Here is a 19,193-nt window from a genome sequence, read left to right as displayed (position 1 = left end):
ACAGTTTTATACATGTATAATAAATAAGTGTTTAGCATATTGTACCTTATACAGTTGTACGGTTGTACCGTTGTGACACTTGAAAGTGGAGGGCGTCGGCTAATTAGCTATGGTTTTAAAAGAATATTAAACGTCAAAGAGGAATAAGAGAAGAAAAATAATGTAGTATTTATTTAAATATCATTATATTTTATTGGGTTGGACTTCTTAAATTTTATTATTAGCTTTTTTTTTTAAAGTTGGAGAGCCCAGACCTCCACTTATCCTCCATGTATTTGTTTCTGGACAAAAATGAACTATTAGTATTTTTGTAATTTTTTCTTTATTTAGTTCCAATTTAAAATAGCTTTTTTTCTAAGTTACCATTTGCATGGTTTTGTAAGTAAAATAAAGAGCAAAAAGCTTCTCCCACTCTCTGATTATGATTATATTTGGTAATAACACATTTGAATATTAGATTGATTGTCATTTGAGTTGAAATTGCATACTACTTAATTTTTGAAAGGTGAAATCTTCTCCTTTATAATCATTTAATTGTAAATTATTTTGAATGAATAAGTTAGCACAAAATATATTGTCTTTATTTTTTACGATTCATTTGAGAGAAATAGAGAATATATGAGATGGAATAATAATAGTAAGAGTGTTTAAATAAATTAAATAATGTACATTTTTTTGTATTTATAACTGAAAATTATTATTATTATAAATTTTAATATAGATGTTAATTTTGGTGTCTTTACTTTTGTTGGTGTCTAATATAGATATTAATTGTATTTAACTATTATTTTTTAATTCAATTAAGTAATAATAAGTATTAAATTTAATTAATTAGCATGATTAAAGGCTTACATCATTTTATATAATGTCATCTATGCAAAATGCTGATATGATACAATTACAAAAAGTAATAGAACATAAACTCATTCTATAATAAGCTTGCAATTATTTTTCAGTGAACAAACTGAACTTTAATCTTTGGGAATCATCATGATGAGAAGAATATGCTTGTCACTCATTGAGCAAATCACTTTCAAGGTATCATATCGAATCATGATCATAAAAAAACCATCTTGATTCTACTGAAACAGACCATTGACAACATCTACATGGGCTCCCTTGAAGTCATGGCTTCAGAATAGTTTGGTGAGTTGCAACTCAGTTAATGAAAATTCCCATGACTTTCAACTTTGTTTCATGAATTATAAAGTCTGCATTTTCCAGTCCCAGCACAAACAGAACACTCATCGGCATCTCCGGATATGTGCTTCAAGCAATGCTTGATCCTATCATTCATAACATCCTGTGGCACAAGATTGTTCAAGTTCAATATGACAGTTACAATGCAACATAGATTCATTGCTTGGTATTTATTTTTCATAGTAATAATTGCCTGATTCAGACTGGTGTAAGGAGTAAGAAATAGGCCCAAGGCCAATTAGGATAGTTTTAATAGTAATTGATTTACTATAAATAGATATAGTAGAAAACCAAGTTGGGTTGGTCTAGTAGTTAGCTCACTAGTCCGCATAAGTAAAAGTTGGGGGTTCGAATCCCGCCTTGTGCATGCAGCAACCCATTGGTCAGCGGCAAACCTTTAAATGGAGTTTCGAACCGCGACGGATTAGTCCTTAGCCTGCCGGGTCAGGGGATACCACGAAAACACCCAAAAAAAAAAAAAAGAAGAGGGCAATGCAAAAGGTTTTGCGTGACAAGACGATGTGAACCCTTGCCAGAATCAATGCCTATGCTTGGTAAAAGCAGGATAATTGATTGATTGACATATAATTATTTTTTAGTTTTGAATCTGATACAATGTCTATGATCATGGTTTATCCATTAAGAAAGTCCAACCAAGCATGAGAGAAATTTCATCCATTAAACAACTATAATTGATTCATAAAAAGGCAATTTGAAATAAAACCTTTTTAATCATCTTGACACATGATATTTTTAGGAATTTTAATTAAATCAGAATTGTTTTGTTCGCCTTGATATAAAGATGCTATTAAGCTTGAAACCCAAGGAAGCAAAACATTTTCCTGAGTGATTTGTAAAACTCAACTCGGGACAGCAAACATGACATTGTGAATTTGTGAAATGTACAAGAGTTCATACCACCAGTAGCTCATGCAGTCCAAGGGGTGCGGTTACAATGTATGATACGCCAGGGTGCTCCTTTGCTGCCTCGGAACTTAACGAAGGAATATCCTACATAATACAATGAGGAGTTTTAAGAATTTTGCCACTTACTGAAATCTTCAATCTTCATCAAGTTGAGGAATCACAACAAAAATTTATAGAAGAACCACGCTACATGTACACCAAAAATAAGCTACTGGCATAAAATACATGTTAAAATATAAAAGATATATTGAAAATGAGTTAAACAACATATGTATTTATTTATACACAAATACATAGTGACTGATTTGGTGGCTGATTTTTCGTGTGCGCATAGCACTTTTGTTTACGAAAAGATAGGACAGATAACAGTTTTACAAAGGTCTACCTGATTCCAATGCCTTCCGGGAGAGAGGAAAAAGGGGCTGATAACGACACGTTGTGCACCTTGTTCGACACAAGATTGAAAGGCATCTCTAATTGATGGTTCTGCTAATTCCTAAAAATGTGTATATATTATGAAACCTCAGGAATTGCCCCCAGAAATCCAAATTATAATATTGTCATAAAATGAAAAGGAAAAGAAAAAAGATGTTGATTTATGCACCATGAAGAAAATTGTTCACACTATGAAACAAGCTTAATCTCTTTTACCCCTCATGAAGAGAAAAGACAATGTCATTGCCCATGACAAACAAACAACCTAAGTAAAATGCTAACAGTCCTAAGATGATGCATACTACATATCATGCTTGCAAGATTCGGAAAAGTTTATCAGCTAACATTTCTCTAATTCTATGTTTTTCTCTACTTGACAACTTTTTGCGAATAAAACTAAAAACAAAAAGATTACAGAAAATTAGTAAATTACCATATGAGCAGGCTCCACAATCTCGTACCCAGTTTTATGTTTAAACATCTCCACAAATTCATCTGACATCAAAAACCAAAACTAATTTCATACCTCAAATTATAGTATTCCCAAAGTACAATAAAAGCGTTAGTAGGAGTGATAACATCAAAATAAAGAACCGAGCTTACTAAGTAAAAGATTGGACTCTTTGCGACGCGACCCATGATCCACAATTATGACCGCATCACCATCACCAACCCCACCATAGCTTTTAGCTCTCAGACACAATACTCTGCTTAAAGTTGGAGTCTTTGGTGACAAATTTGAGGTTTTGAAGGATACCCATCTCGTGTTTGTTCCTTTTTCCCTTGCAGAAAGTCCGTAACAACAATAACAAGAACACCAACCAAAGTAAGAGAATAAAAAAAGTTCTTGTCCAAAAAAAAGGAAAACAAAAAAAAAAAAAAAACAAGGGAAGAAACTGAAAGGCAGAATGGAGGTAGTACCTTGTGAAGGGAAGGGAAGGAAGTGAAAGAGATTTCATGGGCACATCAAATGATCAAAAAGTTGCTTCCTTTTTAGTTTGGGGATAGCCTCATTTACTATCAATCAACCCATTCCAAGTATTTGCAACCCCTATAATAATGGGGAAAAAAATCCTCACTATCTTAGTAAAGTAATAAAATTAATAATTTTTATTTTAGCACAAAAAATAATGCTTATTATTTATGAATTTTATTATTTTAATTTAACAATAATTAGATATTTACTTTTTTATTTTATCAATTTCTTCATTTTAGAAAAGTTTAATCCTCTAATAATATCCCATCTCTCCTTCTTTTTTCGCTAATTTTGGGTTTATTAAGAATAAAAAAATAAAAACTTCAAGTAATACTTCAAATTAATTTTCAAAAATTTTTTAGTCAAATATTTTATTCTTTAGCAAATTTTTTAATTATAAAAAAATCAAATTTTCATTTTATTAAACAAGTTAATCAATAAATCTCATCTTTTCTTGTTAAAGACTAATAAATTTAACTAAATTAATTCTCATTACTATTTTTGAATATATAAAATTCCAAAAGACATTTAAACCTTTTAGATTAGTCCCTCTATGTAAGCAAGTTTTGCTAACCTCTAACAAAAGAATTTAACTTAGAAATTGATTTGTCTGCTAAAATAAATAGTTAAAATTAAAATAATAATGAAAATTTATTAAAGATTAAATTACAACAAAAATTTTTAAAAGATTAATATAGAGTAGTACAGAAAATGTTAGAAAAAAATCGGAGTTTTAAATTTTTAAATAATTCTTTTATTTATAAAATAATTTAATATTCCTAACAAATATTTTAAAAATACTTGTTAATAAGACTCTTTTAAAACAATTGTGGGTGTTGTGAAAATATGATAAAAATAAATAAATAAAGGTAGAAATTTTTATATAAAAATAAGAGAGTTGTAAATTGATAATATTCTTGTAATAAAATACTTAATCATTTATGAGAATAAATCTTGTATTCTATAAAAACTAGACACAAGAACTAGATACAAAAACTAACAAAGTTATGTGGCTAATAATTAGTTCTTTTATATTTGTTATAGTGAGCTTGTTGTGATGAAATCTCTATAACGGGTCATTTTTTTTGTTATGGAGGAGGGGTAGGTGTTGTGTCGGGCTATGGAATGAAGGGGTGCTACATCGAAATGTAGGACAGGTTTTGGTTCAGATTTGGTAGGAAGAAATCGGACCTTCCGAATTTTCTATTTTGGAAATTTTGTAAGCAAATCGGAGAGTCTATTTTGCTCGCAGCACATAGGAGAAATCGGACCGTGCGATATGACCTAATCAAAATGGATGGTCCGTTTTTTTGTTGATTTTTTTATTTTGTTATATTAGTCGCTGGGTCCGATTTTTGTTTGCCAATTTTTTTTTATTTACAGTAATAGAAATCGGACGGTGAGTTTTCATTATTTTATAATTTTTTCGAATTAGGTTATACACAACTCGGTTGGTCCGAATTGTATGTGTATATATATAGTTGCTAAGGTGTGCGAACCAAAGACCGCCGACCAGATCCAACTTTCTTCTTCTTGTTCAAGTTCTCTTTTTCTTTCTCTGGGTCTGGTGTGGGGTTACTTGGGTTGGAGAAAAAATTGATGGTGAAATTGCTATTTTTGTTTAAGTGAGTGGGAATAATGGATGATATAGTTCTTTTGAAAGTGTATTATTTTGGTCAGATTTTATTGCAGACACTTGAAGGAGTAAAATTTCTTTGTGAAGATATATTAGATGTTGTTATTCCCTTCACCATTTCATTTGAAGAGCTTAAAGGCGTGATTTGTGAGAAGATAGATTCGGAGATGTCAAGAAAAATATCATGTATTTTATACAGATATCCTGTACCAGTATTTGGTGGATTCGTCCAATTTCAGACCAAATATGTAACGACGAAGCAAGCATGCAAGAGATGTTTTCAATGTATATTGAAAGTCATGCTCAAATTTCGTTCATCGAGTTGTACATTGAATTCGAACAATCTGAGGCCGACCGAAATATTTTACGAGAAGACTACAATAGTGACAGTGAGGAAGAGTTCGAAAGAAATTACGAAGTTGTTGGTGAAGACAGAGATGTAGATCCAGCCGACGGCAGTGTGGCTCCGAATGTGACAGACGTTGCAAATGCACTCGCGAATGAAAAGCCATTTGAGGAGCTATCTTTCATGCGAGTTTTGGATTTGGAAGTCATGCATGCTTCGGAGTTTCCGGACTATATGAGTGCAGGTACTCGTTTAGCATTTGTAAAAGAGGTTATTTAGACAAATTTAAAATAAAAATACTTTGAGTTAATTAGTATTTAGAGTCCAGTATTCATTTAGTTAATATGTTAATTAGGCTTTATTAATAAGTATTTGTTAGAGTATTTACGAAGTTATTTAGGCATTTGTTACTTATTTTGAGTTATTTAGTTAATTTATATTTATTTAGTTACTTAGTTAATTAGGGTTTATTTATTAGTTTATTTATTAATGAGTATTTATTATAGTCTTGATGAAGTTATGTAGGCGGTTAGTATTTATTTTTAGTTATTTAATTACTTTGTATTTATTTAGCTAATTATGATTTATTAATGAGCATTTGTTATAGTATTTATTTTTAGTTGTTTAGGTGATTAATAATTATTTTTAATTATTTAGTTAATTTGTATTTATTTAGCTATTTAGTTAATTAGGGTTTATAACTGATTGTTTATTACAGTATTTATGAAGTTATCTAGAAGATTAGTATTTAGTTTTAGTTATTGAGCATAATTTGTATTAATGTGTTTGTATTTTTTTGTAATTGAGATTTAGATAATAACGAAATGTAAACCTTAGCTATATCATTATTGATGATGTGAGTGATGATTTAATATTTAATTTTGGTCATTAAACAATCATGTATTAAATACTTATGGTATGGCTACCTTCGCGGCAGAAGTTCCTTTTGTCGCAGATGGTGAGTTCGCCGTGGGGATGGAATTCAGTTCCAGGGAAGCTGTTATTAAGGCGATGAAGGAGTATACCCTCCAAAGATCTATAGACTACCGTGTGTATGAGTTGGAGTCGTTGACATTTTATGCGAAGTGTACACAGTACGAGTTAGGGTGTGATTGGCTTATCAAAGTTAGCATGATCAGCAAAAAACACTGTTGGGTTATTAGGAGGTACAACGGCAGTTACACTTGTACCAGAGCAACCATGTCTCAGGATCATTCGAAGCTGGATTCAAATACGATTGCCGAAGACATAAAGTCGTTGGTTGAGGCTAACCCCTCTTTAAAGGTAAAATCAGTTATTGCAGAAGTGCAGTCGAAGTTCAACTACACCGTCAGCTATCGAAAAGCATGGTTGGTAAAGTAGAAGTCCGTTGAGAAGATATTCGGAGGTTGGGAAGCATCCTACAAAGCGTTGCCCATATGGTTCGAGGCCATGTGTCATAAAGAGCCATTAGCTGTCGTACATTTTGAGACTATGCCTGCATATCAATGGGATGACTTGGTAACTGATATTCGGGTATTGCATCGAGTCTTTTGGAGCTATTACCCGTGCATTAGAGCGTTCAGACACTGTAAGCCAGTTGTCCAAGTGGACGGGACTCACTTGTACAGAAAGTACAAGGGTTGCTTGTTAGTGGCCGTTTCGCAGGATGGTAACAACAATATCGTCCCGATTGCATTTGCTATTGTCGAGGAAGAGACCTCTGATGCTTGGCACTTTTTCCTTAGTAACCTGCGTCAACATGTTGTGACTTGGGATGGTGTGGGACTTATATCGGACCGACATGAGTCCATAAATGTAGCTGTGGAACGTAGTCACGGAGCTTGGTCACCTCCTAGAGCTTTCCACATGTTTTGCATCAGGCATATAGAATCGAACTTTCTGAGAAAATTCAAGGCACCCTACCTGCAAAAGCTTGTCGCCAATATAGGTAACATTGATTCCTTCAAAGTTTGTTATTAATGAAACTGCGAACAATCTATACATCCTGAAACTTATTTGGTGTTTGGTATATGATATTGTTTAGGATATTCGCGGATAGTTCACGAGTTTGAAGTGCGTTACCATCGTTTACGAGAGCGGGACGAAGCGTACACTAATTGGTTAAACCGTATTCCCCGTGAACAGTATGCGTTGACCTTCGACGGTGGCTACCGATGGGGTCACATGATGACTAATCTAGTGGAATGCATCAACTCAGTCTTGAAGGGTGCATGCAATCTCCCCATCACTGCACTTGTCAAAGCAACATTCTACAGACTTCATGAGTTGTTCACATGGAAAAGAGCATAGGCGGAGGCGAGGATTAATGCAGGCCATGTTTTTACTGAGCATGTGACCTCCAAAATTCATGCAAGTCAGTTTGCATCAGGAAATATTCAGGTTAATTGCTTTGACAGGCAGAATGAGGTATTTGAAGTGCGTGAGATGCCAAGTGGAGTAGAGTATGCGGTTGACCTCCGTCGTCAAAGATGTGACTGTGGTGAGTTCCAAGTGGACCGGATTCCTTACCGGCATGTCTTTGCATGTTGTGCAAATCAACGACTAGATTGGCAGGTGTATGTGCATGACGTTTATAAGATGGACCAGGTCAGACGCGTTTATCGGGCTAGGTTTAGGCCATTAGGGAATCCTACTACTTGGCCTTCTTACAATGGTCCCCGATTCGTACCGAACCCGTACTTGAGACGCGTTTTCAAAGGTCGGCCCAGGATGACGCGCTTCTTGAATGAGATGGACACACGTATGTTACGCCGTCCGAGGCGATGTAGGCAATGTGGAGCTGAGGGACACAACCGTAGTAGATGCTGTCAGGGAAGTCGTCCAGGTACCGACAATAATGCCCAGTAGATGTATATGATATTTGAATCATTGTAACCTATGTGAATGCCTTGTATGATAAATGAATCATTGCTACCTGTATCATTGTACTTTATGGTAATTTTTCCATCGTAACCTGTGTTAGTGTACTTTATAATAACTGAACCGGTGTAACATTTGTGAATGTACTTTATGGTGATCGAATCATTGTAACCTGTGTCAATGTACTTTATTATATTTGAACCGTCGTACATAGTTGACAGAACCGAACCAGTGATTGAACCGGTCAGAGTACTTTATGGTCCAAATGCCAGACTGGATCGATATAGGGTCTGGTTCATCGATTTTTCGGTCCGGTCTGGTTTTCATAACATTGCCATCGTAACCTGCTTTATTGTACTTTAATGAACATAAGGAGCATCAACAGAAATATACAATACAATACTTAGTTGGTACTTATGAGACTTTACTCATAAGTAAATAGTTAAAGTATACATTAAGAAATATTACTGATACATAGATAAAACTAACTACACAACAACTACTTTCTCATTGTCCACTTTCCAAAGTTTACGATGTTCTTGCATTTCTTCGCGGCCTTTTTGAACACAGACGGAGTGTATCAACTCGCGCTACGATGCGTTAGATCAATCCTGAGATTGTAGTATTTGCCTGTCTCGACTGGAGTACATGTGTCACCTGTATATACAACCATCAAACCAAGTAAGTATATAGTATAATCAACCAAAACCAACATACCATACACGAACATAATATCATCAATTGAGACAGCAGGTATATAGTATAATCAACCTTACAAAAACATACCATACATAAACATGCTATCATCTATTGACCAACCAGTTATATAGTAACATCAACCTTAACCAATGTACCATAAATGAGCATAATATCATCAATTATATAGTTTAATGAACCCTACACAACACCCCATACAATACTATGATAACATCAACTAACCGAAAAAGCTTATATGATAATTGTACCTGCATCATTATGGGATTCTTCATCCTGGTCCATGTCCTCATCATCTTCCTCCTCCATGTTCTCATCATCATCCTCTTCGTCTTTCTCGTCATCTAACTCATCCACTAAGTACTCAACAGTCTCATGCTCAAAAGTCTTAGCATTTTCTTCAATTATAGTCATTGAAACACGGTTCGGGTTTTGACTATTAAACACTCCTCGACCACCGTCACTCCTACTAGAATCACCAGATACAAACCCTCCAGAAGCACCCGAGTAGGTATAAAATGGATACCTCGGTTCAAACGAATACCTACCCGCCATGAAGTCGGCCTGGTGGCTATATTGTGCTTGGTCGGCATCTGAGGCCATGAACCCAAGCAACTGGCTAAAAAAACTTCCCTCTCCTGAGTCAAAATGTGGCTGATGTATCAGGAACGACGTAGAAAATTGTGTCTGAGGTACATACTGGCTTGTGGAATGAGGTTGTTCTTCTGCCGCTGGAGGTGGAGGTGGAGGTGGAGTTGGAGGCGGTGGTGACTGTGGCTCCTGCTCTTCATTATCATCATCCATAACCTGGTCACCCTCAACATCCTCTTGGACCGCAAGATTCGACAAGTTTAAGTGATCGCCATACTTTGAACGGTACTAGTACATATAATTATCTAATGGCTGCTGCAGAGTCATGGGGTCCTCAGTAAGAACGTGATTATACTTGTTTGTCCACTGCATCACCCAAAATAAATGAGTCATGGCTGTGGCCCAGTTCAGATTCTTAGGACCAGTTAACACTTCTCCGTGTGTGCAGTTTAGATTCCGTTCCTGATGAGGAACTCCCTGAACGAAACCGAACTGACGTCTAAACCTGTCGGTAGCATGCCATTCAATACACTCAAAAGATACCAGTGGAACCATTGCACTCCAAATCACTGAATGCATGTAGATGTCAGCAGGAATTATGTTCGGATCAACAGGATCAACAGAATATGCAACCTACAAAAACTGGTAACAGTAAAGCAAGCAAATAATTAAAATCCAAATAAGTAAATCACTAGACCTGACCCACATACAATGTCAATTCAAATACACCTGGCCTTCCTGAAGTTCATCCAAGGCCTTCCTAAAATGAGCAAGCTTAAGATATCTATAGACTCGGTCTCCACGCTCCCAGTTTCGCCACCTAATATAACGCATCTCATTAACACAATTGATTTCTAAACATGAAGATACCAAGTAAATGTAAGATAGTCTAACCTGTTTGCAAGCGAAAAACTGCGAGGTTCCCTAACAACCGGTGATAGATATGGTAGGCGCATCCATGCCCAACACAGTAGAAGTGTCAACGGACCATCGATTTCCTTACAATCAAAACGTGAGGCCCTGCATAAACTCCTGTACAGGTGTGCTAGGCAGGCTGATCCCCAGCTATACTGTCCAATACTAGCAAAATCACTCAGCAGAGGCAAAAACTTCCAGTGGATAGATGTCCCAGACTTGTCTCCAAACAAGATCATACCGATCAACAACATGATGTGGCACTTAACGTACACCTGTATACTGTTCTCATCAGTCAACTGTGACTGTTCTTTTAAATCCCGTAGACACATGTTGCTAACCATTATTTAAACATATAACCATAAATTCTTAAAATTAAACATAACAGTTAACTTCTTAACTCTAATTATAAAAATTATTACAAAAATTTATAAACAAGTCCTATTTAATACTGAACTATTCATAACAAGTCCTATTCAATACCGAACTATTCATACACTCAAAAAATTTCTAAACAAGAATTAATTATATTTAAACCCACTTATCTAACTATTATTTAAATACATATTTCTAAATTTTGAAATTTAATTACAACAGTTAACAACTATAATTTCTAATATTATTAAAAAAAATTCTAATATTAATTTTCTTACTTCTAATCTGTTATTAAAAAAGAATCTAAACAGCAATTAACTACATTTAAACATATATATATTTCTAACTATTATTTAAACATATATTCCTAAATTTCTACAATTAACCATAACTTCTAAAATTATTCCAAAATTTTTTAAAAACTAATTTTTTTTATAATTTATTATATTACAAACAACTCTGAACAAGATAGAACTACTACACTTACACCTTTTTTATTTAAATATTTATTTTTAAATTTCTATCAATAAATCTATACACTAATTCATATATATGTTCTTCAGATCAACTCTTAACAACCATAAATATCCTAACAACCATAAATATAACTAAATTTAAAAAAATATTAAAAATTTGCAAAAAATAAAAAAGATTTAAAAAAACTTACATAATAAGGGTAGCTCAAATATTTTACAATGTGAAGTTCTGGACGATCAACATTTCTAGGTTTTGATTTTCTTGACATTTTAGCTTTTTTTCCTCGCACAGCAGAAGTTCAGAACATTGAGGGAGGAAGAAGATGGAGTGTGTGTGTTGTGTGGGGAAGGAAAGGAAAGTGAACTCGGTTGGTACGCATGTAAGCAATGACTTGGTTTGATTGTGTTAAAGGGGCACCATTTGTGGGGGAGCAAGCATTCAGCGACGCGTGGCTTGGCTATACACAACTCAGATGGTCTGCTTTTGGACATAGAAATCGGAGGGTCCGAGTTTCCTCACCTACTCGCACGGTCCGATTTCTTTCTCTACTGACACCACACAAAAGTAAAGCTCCCCCCTCCTCCATAACTGAGTCCAACTCAAACTTGCCCTCCATATAGAAATTAAAAAGCGATCTATAACACCTATTTATAGATAGAAGTTTAGATCAAATAATAATAAAATATTATTGACCTAACTCACATTATTTAGTGAAAATATTGCACCTATTATATATGGCTACTATTATATGCCCCATGTTATATTAGGGATGATAGGACATTCACGTTCATCATTGTTTTTATAAGAGTGGGAGTGTTTTAAGTGCATTTTGAAAAAAAAAAAAAAAAGGATCATGGGAGTTATGAGTTGTTTATTTATTTCAAACCAAGTTCCAACATTGTCTTCATCTTTCTTTAACAAAACCCTTGACAAATTTCTGATTTAGCCTACTCCTTCAAATTCAGTCATCTTAAAATTTTCTTTCATCAAATCTACTTTATGAATAATTTGCATGTTCCAATACTCTATTCTTAATTTTCATGATGGGCACAAATCATATCATGTGGGTAGGCATTGTATTTTGATCAAACGTGTCCCAACAAATTGCTTATCATTGTTTTTATTAGTTGGTTAGAAACAACCTCCATTAGGTGTTATTCCCTTTTCTAACATCCACTTCTAATGAGTCAACTTATCCACCACCCACAAAATCCACCTTAATTGCTATTACAACCTAGCCATATGTAAATTTAACACACAAGAAAATTGCTTCCTAACTATAAGAAAAAACATTTATGTTTATTTTAATTTTGAATTAGCTATTAATATATAAATTATCTTATCAGACTAATTCACTTTAATTTAGTTGAAGTTTGTATAGAAAGTTAGAAACTTTTATTTTTGAAAGCTTGTATAGGAATTTATCTTCTTACTATATTCACCAAAATATATACGAATAAAATTTTATTATACATATTCTCAAAGACAAGAAATATTTTATAATTTGCTGACTACTTTCAATAAAAATTTTTTATATAAAGATAATATTATGAACTGTTAAATAATTCAGTAAAATATATTAAATTATCTAATTATTTGTAGTATCATTCTTATGAAAGTAACCAGCCATAACTTTTAGGAAATATTTTAAGTGCACCAGTTATTTTAATAGTTGATTTCAATTAATATATATTACATATATTTTTATAATTTAGATCAACGGTTAAAACAATTGGTGCATCGGTACTCTGAGTGCACTTGAAATGTTTCCTAACTTTTATATATGTTTATATGAATGTAGGAATTTTTTTTTAAATATTATTTTTTGAAGTTTGGCAGCTGAAACAGCTCAAACCTCAGCAAATGAATCTGAAATGGGAAATCCCAATCATAGTACTTGTTTAATCGTTTTAGTTCCCCCTATTCTCACGCAAACACAAAAAGAAGAACAGAACTTGCAACTTTACGACACCTCAACTGAGATATAGGCGAAGGACAAGCATCACACACTTCACACATTTTCATTCCCAAAACTTAGAAACCAAAGTACTTCACTTCACTTAACAGACACACTAACCCCCCCCCCCCCCCCCCCCCTCTCTCTCTCTCTCTCTCTTATTCATCTTCATAGCTCAGTTTTTCATAGTTTAAACTCCAAAAATCACATGCTTTTTTCTAACACCTCACGAGAATCTTGAACCCTTCTTTGTGAACTTGTATTGCTTTCTGGGGTAGGGAAATTTTGGGGGGATTTGTGAATGTTGGTTTTGCCATGGATCTGGTTGGATCTTCAGTTCCAGATAGATTCCTACTTGGTTCATTGATTTGAGGCAAAAAGTTTTGTTTTTTATGGTTTGATTTAGCTTCTGAACTGGTTGGAAATGGTGGGTCAGTATAAGTGAGGAAGAAGAAGGAGAAAAAGGGAGTGTTGTTATTGTTAAGGCTAGAATATGAAGAAGAAGGTGGTTCAGCAGAAACCTCAGCACAGATGGAGGAGGAAGGTTTTGACTTTGATGTTTGTGGGAATATTTTTTGGAGGGTTGTTGTTTATGCAGACAAGGTGGTACACTCATGTTGTTGGGTTGGTTCCATTGAATCACCATCAATTCCTTGTTTCTCAGCCTCATGTTCAGAGCCCCAAGATTGCATTTCTCTTTATTGCACGAAATAGGCTTCCTTTGGAGATGGTTTGGGATGCATTCTTTCGGGTACAATCTCTTTTTTCTATTTTTTATTTGTTTTGAATGTATAATTATTGTTTATGTCTATGTCTTTATGTGTTTTTGTGTGTGGACTGTGTAAATGAATAGAAGACTAGGAGAGGGTGCGTCAATTGGAGCTTAGTCTAAACTACTTACTTAATAAAGTTACTTTTATTTTGGTTTCCCACGGTATCCCCAGTTCGGCAGGCCTAGGACTAATCCTTTGCGGATCGAAGTGGGTTGCTGCATGTATAAAGTTCCTTGACAAAACCTTTTTCCCACTAGGTGTGTCAGCTACATGGATAGACATCATTGCATCGAGCCCATGCATTGATTGGGATACGACGAAGTTTTATATTAGCAGTCGCAGGCCTAACATAACCTTATATGGATCCAAAGACGTCATTGCATCGTCGCCATGCACTCGGATGCAATATAGTTTTACATTGGCTATTGCAGGCCTAACAACCCTCCTCGTTTTTTCTGGGATTGCGACTGGCTATGTAAATGCAGGCCGAGTTTGGAGTTAGTCTAAACTTTCAATGGTTAATTATAGCTTTGTCTAATCTTTATAGGCGTTTCTTAGATTGCTTAATAAGATTACTGGTAATCTAGATCACCACATTTTAAATTACCGGTAATGTTATAATGCAATGGAATGTTTGGAAGATCAATGATTCAATGGTAATCTAGATAGACACCTCTCACACGTGCGTGTGGGGTGTTGGGGGAATGTATTAATGTAGATTAGCTCTTGGAAGGTAATGTGGTTGTTTTGGAAATTTGGATTACCATTAATGTGTCTTTGGCAATCATTATTTGTGTCATTTAGCAATCATGTGCTCCGAAATTTGCTGGTTTCAAGCGAGTTTGCATTACCATGTATGCTCCGGTGATAAACAATAAAATTGTTGACTGATGGTAGTGTAACATGTCTACTTGGTATGACATGGTACTATAAAATAGAGCTTTTTTCTCCAGAAATAGGCCAATATTATAAATGTGTGGTACTGTTAACACCAAAAATAGACAATGACTCCATTCTCTATGACATTAAATTGAGCAAGAAAAGTGATTTATTTGGAAAGTCATATTCATGTATAAGTGTTGTTATTTATGCTTCAAAAAGTCTCAAATGATGAACATACTAGTTAATTATTTGCATTTGAGAGGATGCTTATTTAGGGTGTGAATAATACCTAAAGAAACTGTTTCATTGTTTCTTCAGGGGGGTGATAGCAAATTCTCTATTTTTGTCCACTCGAGGCCGGGGTTTCTGTTCAACCAGGCAACAACTAGATCTACATATTTTTTGAATCGTCAAGTCAATGATAGCACACAGGTTGCTATTCTCTCCTTATTTTCAGCAGTTCTCTTTATTTTAAGCAGTTAAACTTAGACTGCTCGATTTCAAACGTCGTTACCTGTTTTATGTAATTGCATTTCAGTGCAAGTGCATATTTTATAAGTTTAAGTTTTAGGAAATATGCCTTCCATGCTGGCTCAAAGTTGAATTCTAAATACCTCCTGTTCTTCCGATTTCATTATGAAACTTCTAGGCTATCTTTTGCTTTTATTAATGTCTAAAAGTGAACTTTGAATCATTCTGTTCTGAATTATATTATTCAATTCTTATAATCAATGCTTGTTATATCTTTCAGCTTCATCATAATTTAGTTCATGTGAATCTATTTCCAGGTAGACTGGGGAGAAGCAAGCATGATAGAGGCCGAGCGCATTTTGCTTAGACATGCACTTGATGATCCTCTAAATGACCGTTTTGTTTTTCTCTCAGATAGGTGAGGGTTTAATTTTGTTAACAGATATAAGCTTGTAATTCTAATACAATTTTCAAAGCATGACCACCTTTTTTCATTGTACTTCGGTTTGCTTAATTATTTGATAGAAAGAAAAGGTTCTGATTTTATTCAATTCTTGAGCCTAGCCTCACTATATTTCAGTTGATTGATCTTTTTTCAGCTGTATACCTTTGTACAACTTCAGCTACACTTATGATTACATCATGTCAACATCAACTAGTTTTGTCGACAGGTGAGGAACTGTACTTATGCTGTTGCACAGTGTGTCTACTTTCCAGAAAAGAATGTATCCACCAACACTACTATCAATTGATTTTTTCTAGATTATCATTCTTAATTGGTCTAAATTAGTAGCATGATCTTATATTATTCTGTTATTTACATGTATCTAAATGTGAGCAGCTTTGCCGACACAAAAGAAGGCCGTTACAATCCAAAAATGCATCCTGTTATCCCAGTTCATAACTGGAGGAAAGGATCTCAGGTAAAGGTCTATTACAGTGCCGAGTTTAGTATGAAAGTTCATTTAGAAACCTAAAATACTTGACATGATGTATTCTCTTGCAGTGGGTTGTTCTGACAAGAAAGCATGCTAGGATTGTAGTGGAGGATGAAACGGTCTTGCCAATGTTTCAACAGTACTGCAAGGTAACTCATTACAAGGTTAATAGTCTCTGACGCGTGTGTTGTCGCGAGTATCACATAACATATTTCTTATCTCACCCCGAAATTCTTCTACAAGATGAAAGTTGTAAATCAATGAGGTCATGGCCTAATTTGCCAATGGAAGTTTTTGAAAGTGTTTTTCTTTTTATGTTAAGTGTGACTGATAGATACAGGATCCAGGGTGTAACTTTAAGGTAATTTTCTTAAGCCAATCAAATGCATTTCTCTGACCTGTGGATTCAATAATGCAGAAAAAGCCACTACCAGAATTTTGGAGGGAACAACACATTGTAAGTGCTTTATTGTCTTGCTAAAATTACTTCGTGTTCTCTCTTTCTTGTTCTATATTAGAATTAATTTAATATTTTATTGCAAAATGAGGTGATTATTGCCGAAGTGATAATATTTAATGAAAATTATCTTCTTCATGCAGCCTGCTGACACATCAAAGTTGCATAACTGTATACCAGATGAACACTATGTCCAGACATTATTGGCTGTAAGGATCCTTTTGTCTTTTTCTTTTTCCTCCTTCAAACTCTTCGGCTGACGAAAATTGAAGCTGGTTTTTGTCACATCCACTTTTAAATTTACAAATACTTGAATATGTTCATTATGTTAGTTTTAACTCAGATTTTGTTCGTGTTCAGCAAAAAGACCTAGAAGGAGAATTGACAAGGAGATCACTGACACATACTTCCTGGGATCTTTCGAGCTCCAGGGAACGTGAACGCCGGGGATGGCATCCGGTGACTTACAAGTTCTCGGATGCTACACCTATGCTTGTAAAATTTATAAAGGTTTGACCTTCACTTTGCTGCAACTGCAAAATCACTTCTTTTTATAAAACCAGTAAACTTTAAATTTCTTATTCTAGGACTACTTTCTTTCTTCCAAAACAAGCTTATATTCTAGGCATGATAATATTAGGAAAGTTAAAATGGAGGCTCTAAATAGAATCAAAGGCTTAAGTGACTCGCCTACCATGTTATATAATCATACTCCAAAGCTACACTGGAAACTCGGTTCGCCTTCTTCTGCAAGGAAATCGATGACTTAAAGATAGATGACATCTTAATCTTGTAATTCATATTATTCAACTAATGAAGCTGGTATCTCTAGAGAGAAATTGCTTTTATTATTGCATCATTAGTTCAGATCAGCAAAAGATAGAACACTTCCTAGAAGAACCGATAGTTGGTTATGAAATCAAGCTGAATATGCAGTAAAATTACAATGTTTGAGCTAGCCAGAAGGAATTTGCTGAATAATGAGAAGGAAAAGTGCATGTATCTTAAACTTTGATGAAAGAAAATATGTATAAGTTATATATATTTTTATATTTTTTATTTTTGCAGGAAATAGATAATATTTATTATGAGACTGAATACCGAAGAGAATGGTGCAGCAGCAAAGCTAAACCATCCACTTGCTTCCTTTTCGCGAGGAAATTTACCCGGCCGGCTGCGATACGGCTTCTTAACATGGTAAGTACATTTGTTTTACAAGTTTTTTTCCTGAAAATTGATACTGAGCTTCTATATAATTTCAAGGGGAAGCTTAATTTTATGTTGTAATGTATGTATTTGAATATTTCAAGTCTTCTTGCTAATTTTAATTTATTTTATATTTTTTCCGTTGGACAGTCTGTTCTGGAATACTTAAATTAAGAGAACAAAAAGGCTCAATAATAATTATATCAGAGGTTGGTAGAAGCACAAAGGAGAAAAAAATTACTTGGTAAAGAAATAAGGTGGAGGAATGAAAATAAAGCAGAAGCAGCTGAAAATGATTGATGACCATTCTGATCATATTGTACAATGAATTTTGTATACCTTAGAAATTGTGGCTGTGTGTGAAAATATTGTACTACATTCTTTTATTGGCAGAGTTGATGTACAATGTTTGAGATATGCTCTTAGTAATTAGTATAGTGAAATGAAAAAAGGGTGAAGAGAAAATTGAGTTATGTATACCTGCATGAAATTAATGATTTTGGTCCTCCATATTCCACATAGTTGTTTTCTCTTTTATTTTTTATTTTTAGTTAATAACTCAAATTAGTCTATTATTTGATTTCTAATCAATATTTATTATTTTGTCTTCAAAAATTATTCGTCATATGTGCATTAAACAAATAAATTTTTTTTTTATGAAGGAATAATTTGTCTAGAGAATTTCCAAAATATTAAAAATTTGTTTAGAACCTAAATAAAATTCTTTAGGAATAATTTGGATTTTACTCTTTTTTTTTTTGGTAAAATTTACTCTTATTTTTTAGTATAACTACTATCATGACTAAACACATTTTGGCACTTTTTTGGGCCATTCAGTTGAACTTGGGCAATGGGCTTGTGGGCTTTTTTGTCCTTGCCTATGTGGGATAGGCTTACCCATTTCATACTATCTATTCAGATTGGCCCTTAAGCAATTTTAATTTGGTCCTAAATCTTTAAACTCTAAATTCTAATCCCTTTACTTAGATGAGCTATTTTTAAATTCCAATAAAAGTCCAGTCTTATGAAATTATGCATTTCTTTGTTTGGAGTTT

The 19,193-nt window shown here is 34.1% G+C and overlaps 3 protein-coding genes across 5 annotated transcripts; 2 read left to right on the top strand and 1 right to left on the bottom strand.

The window, feature by feature from the left end:
- Positions 1-840: 840 nt before the first annotated feature.
- On the bottom strand, positions 841-3,607 carry LOC130982196 (sirohydrochlorin ferrochelatase, chloroplastic). Of its 3 annotated transcripts, none has more exons than XM_057906086.1 (6): positions 3,485-3,607; positions 3,166-3,357; positions 2,996-3,057; positions 2,513-2,623; positions 2,119-2,211; positions 841-1,303 (listed from the first exon to the last, which is right to left on the bottom strand). In XM_057906086.1, the coding sequence occupies exons 1-6, from the start codon at positions 3,519-3,521 to the stop codon at positions 1,196-1,198; spliced, it is 603 nt and encodes a 200-aa protein (XP_057762069.1). In that variant the 5' UTR covers positions 3,522-3,607; the 3' UTR covers positions 841-1,195. The 3 variants fall into 3 exon arrangements, with proteins under 3 accessions (XP_057762069.1, XP_057762070.1, XP_057762071.1); XM_057906087.1 differs by having other exon boundaries at positions 3,166-3,344; positions 3,484-3,595; XM_057906088.1 differs by lacking the exon at positions 2,513-2,623 and having other exon boundaries at positions 3,485-3,596.
- Positions 3,608-6,951: 3,344 nt separating this feature from the next.
- LOC130981220 (uncharacterized) lies at positions 6,952-7,812 on the top strand. The gene is made up of 2 exons (XM_057904829.1): positions 6,952-7,450; positions 7,547-7,812. The coding sequence occupies exons 1-2, from the start codon at positions 6,952-6,954 to the stop codon at positions 7,810-7,812; spliced, it is 765 nt and encodes a 254-aa protein (XP_057760812.1).
- Positions 7,813-13,536: 5,724 nt separating this feature from the next.
- LOC130979506 (glycosyltransferase BC10) lies at positions 13,537-18,650 on the top strand. The gene is made up of 11 exons (XM_057902962.1): positions 13,537-14,162; positions 15,385-15,498; positions 15,855-15,955; positions 16,137-16,208; positions 16,379-16,460; positions 16,544-16,624; positions 16,894-16,932; positions 17,076-17,141; positions 17,293-17,442; positions 18,001-18,129; positions 18,289-18,650. Exons 1-11 carry the CDS (start codon positions 13,905-13,907, stop codon positions 18,310-18,312), a joined length of 1,116 nt encoding a protein of 371 aa, XP_057758945.1. The 5' UTR covers positions 13,537-13,904; the 3' UTR covers positions 18,313-18,650.
- The last annotated feature ends 543 nt before the right edge of the window (positions 18,651-19,193 follow it).

This window comes from Arachis stenosperma, chromosome 5, assembly GCF_014773155.1.
Source record: "Arachis stenosperma cultivar V10309 chromosome 5, arast.V10309.gnm1.PFL2, whole genome shotgun sequence".
Taxonomy (NCBI): Eukaryota; Viridiplantae; Streptophyta; class Magnoliopsida; order Fabales; family Fabaceae; genus Arachis; species Arachis stenosperma.
Note: the sequence above shows the minus strand (reverse complement) of the source record. Positions and strands in the feature narration are given on the sequence as shown.

Bases quoted from the DNA above. Each gene is read 5' to 3' on its own strand.
- LOC130982196 (XM_057906086.1), bottom strand. From the start codon at position 3,521: ATGAAATCTCTTTCACTTCCTTCCCTTCCCTTCACAA. The intron at 3,358-3,484 runs GGTACTACCTCC...ATTGTTGTTACG, and splicing joins TCCTTCCCTTCCCTTCACAA to GACTTTCTGCAAGGGAAAAA. The intron at 2,624-2,995 runs GTAATTTACTAA...ACACATTTTTAG, and splicing joins TTGTGGAGCCTGCTCATATG to GAATTAGCAGAACCATCAAT.
- LOC130981220 (XM_057904829.1), top strand. From the start codon at position 6,952: ATGTGTCATAAAGAGCCATTAGCTGTCGTACATTTTGAGACTATGCCT. The intron at 7,451-7,546 runs GTAACATTGATT...GATATTGTTTAG, and splicing joins AAAGCTTGTCGCCAATATAG to GATATTCGCGGATAGTTCAC.
- LOC130979506 (XM_057902962.1), top strand. From the start codon at position 13,905: ATGAAGAAGAAGGTGGTTCAGCAGAAACCTCAGCACAGATGGAGGAGG. The intron at 16,209-16,378 runs GTGAGGAACTGT...AAATGTGAGCAG, and splicing joins TCAACTAGTTTTGTCGACAG to CTTTGCCGACACAAAAGAAG. The intron at 16,625-16,893 runs GTAACTCATTAC...TCAATAATGCAG, and splicing joins TGTTTCAACAGTACTGCAAG to AAAAAGCCACTACCAGAATT.